The sequence below is a fragment of the Lucilia sericata genome, unplaced genomic scaffold (assembly GCF_015586225.1).
Source record: "Lucilia sericata isolate MDLA Ls3-8-SP2 unplaced genomic scaffold, ASM1558622v1 Contig000877F_arrow, whole genome shotgun sequence".
Lineage (NCBI taxonomy): Eukaryota > Metazoa > Arthropoda > Insecta > Diptera > Calliphoridae > Lucilia > Lucilia sericata.
This window is the reverse complement of record NW_023994867.1, coordinates 190,001-192,500: the sequence shown is the minus strand read 5'-3', so window position 1 is coordinate 192,500 and position 2,500 is coordinate 190,001. Positions and strand designations below refer to the sequence as shown.

Sequence of the window (2,500 nt, the reverse complement as noted above, 5' to 3'; positions counted from 1 at the left end):
CAAGCTCATTTGTAGTTCAGTTCTAGATCAGTTCCACTTTTGTTCTAGTTTAGTTCTATTTGAGTTCTAATTCAGTTCCACTTTTGTTCTAGTCCAGTTTTAGTTCTTTTCTAGTTCAGTTCTAGTTCAATTCTAGTTCAGTTCTAGTTCAGTTCTAGTGCAGTTCTAGATCAGTTCTAGTTCAGTTCTAGTTCAGTTCTAGTTCAGTTCTAGTTCAGTTCTAGTTCAGTTCTAGTTCAGTTCTAGTTCAGTTCTAGTTCAGTTCTAGTTCAGTTCTAGTTCAGTTCTAGTTCAGTTCTAGTTCAGTTCAAGTTCAGTTCAAGTTCAGTTCTAGTTCAGTTCTAGTTCAGTTCTAGTTCAGTTCTAGTTCAGTTCTAGTTCATTTCTAGTTCAGTTCTAGTTCAGTTCTAGTTCAGTTCTAGTTCAGTTCTAGTTCAGTTCTAGTTCAGTTCTAGTTCAGTTCTAGTTCAGTTCTAGTTCAGTTCTAGTTCAGTTCTAGTTCAGTTCTAGTTCAGTTCTAGTTCAAGTTCTAGTTCAGTTCTAGTTCAGTTCTAGTTCAGTTTCTAGTTCAGTTCTAGTTCAGTTCTAGTTCAGTTCTAGTTCAGTTTTGGTTCAGTTCTAGTTCAGTTCTAGTTCAGTTCTAGTTCAGTTCTAGTTCAGTTCTAGTTCAGTTCTAGTTCAGTTCTAGTTCAGTTCTAGTACTGTTCTATTTCAGTTGTAGTACATTTCTAGTTCAGTTCTATTTCAGTTCTAGATCAGTTCTAGTTCAATTCTAGTTCAGTTCTAGTTCAGTTCTAGGTCAGTTCTAGTTCAGTTCTAGTTCAGTTCTAGTTCAGTTCTAGTTCTAGTTCAGTTCTAGTTCAGTTCTAGTTCTAGTTCAGTTCTAGTTCAGTTCTAGTTCAGTTCTAGTTCAGTTCTAGTTCAGTTCTAGTTCAGTTCTAGTTCAGTTCTAGTTCAGTTCTAGTTCAGTTCTAGTTCAGTTTTGGTTCAGTTCTAGTTCAGTTCTAGTTCAGTTCTAGTTCAGTTCTAGTTCAGTTCTAGTTCAGTTCTAGTTCAGTTCTAGTTCAGTTCTAGTTCAGTTCTAGTACTGTTCTATTTCAGTTGTAGTACATTTCTAGTTCAGTTCTAGTTCAGTTCTAGTTCAGTTCTAGTTCAGTTCTAGTTCAGTTTTGGTTCAGTTCTAGTTCAGTTCTAGTTCAGTTCTAGTTCAGTTCTAGTTCAGTTCTAGTTCAGTTCTAGTTCAGTTCTAGTTCAGTTCTAGTACTGTTCTATTTCAGTTGTAGTACATTTCTAGTTTAGTTCTAGTTCAGTTCTATTTCAGTTCTAGATCAGTTCTAGTTCAATTCTAGTTCAGTTCTAGTTCAGTTCTAGGTCAGTTCTAGTTCAGTTCTAGTTCAGTTCTAGTTCAGTTCTAGTTCTAGTTCAGTTCTAGTTCAGTTCTAGTTCAGTTCTAGTTCTAGTTCCAGTTCAGTTCAGTTCTAGTTCAGTTCTAGTTCAGTTCTAGTTCAGTTCTAGTTCAGTTCTAGTTCAGTTCTAGTACTGTTCTATTTCAGTTGTAGTACATTTCTAGTTCAGTTCTAGTTCAGTTCTATTTCAGTTCTAGATCAGTTCTAGTTCAATTCTAGTTCAGTTCTAGTCAGTTCTAGGTCAGTTCTAGTTCAGTTCTAGTTCAGTTCTAGTTCTAGTTCAGTTCTAGTTCAGTTCTAGTTCTAGTTCAGTTCTAGTTCAGTTCTAGTTCAGTTCTAGTTCAGTTCTAGTTCAGTTCTAGCTCAGTTCTAGTTCAGTTTCTAGTTCAGTTCTAGTTCAGTTCTAGTTCAGTTCTAGTTCAGTTCTAGTTCAGTTCTAGTTCATGTTCTAGTTCAGTTCTAGTTCATTTCTAGTTCAGTTCTAGTTCAATTCTAGTTCAGTTCTAGTTCAGTTCTAGTTCAGTTTTAATTCAAAAAGAAGTAATTTTTGCATCGAATCCTTACAACCTATAGAGCAAGATATCTTTAGTCAAGACCGGTCAACCAGGCACTCGTTCTACAACTAGTTTTTCAAAATATATTTTAAATTCCATTATAAAATTATTAATAAATTTCTCTTTCGACTTTTTTCTTCCAGGCCAACGGTATTAAAATTGGTCAACAGCATTCCCCCACAAATCCTTCACTGCCCGGTTCGGGAAATCAAGCTGGGTCAGCAAGTAGCGGTTGTTGTTAAAAGTTGCTCGACTTTTTTCCTGCAACATTAATTAAAAACAAACATAACAAAACCGACATCAAACTAACAGTGAATAGAAATACTTGTATTTATTTTTTACACCATCTTTACGATGAAAAATAAAAAAACTAAAGAAAAATACAATTATAGAAAAAAACGAAATTCTTCTGAAATTAAATTCTTCTCCTTTTTAATAATTAGACAACACATACAACAAAGAAAAAAACATAAAATAAATTAAATAAAACTTAAAAATTCTATCTATTGATAACCAAAAAAAAAAAAACAAAAAGGCGTA

General features: G+C 33.8%; 1 protein-coding gene across 1 annotated transcript in view; it reads left to right on the top strand.

Moving 5' to 3' along the window:
- Positions 1-2,500, top strand: part of LOC119608734 (ras-related protein Rab-2A) — an 8,011-nt gene that overhangs the window by 5,489 nt on the left and 22 nt on the right. Inside the window, exon 4 of the mRNA XM_037963282.1 lies at positions 2,104-2,500. This exon is cut by the window's right edge and continues 22 nt beyond it. Coding sequence (XP_037819210.1) covers positions 2,104-2,202 — 99 coding nt within the window. The 3' untranslated portion in view covers positions 2,203-2,500. The remainder of the gene's footprint in view (positions 1-2,103) is intronic.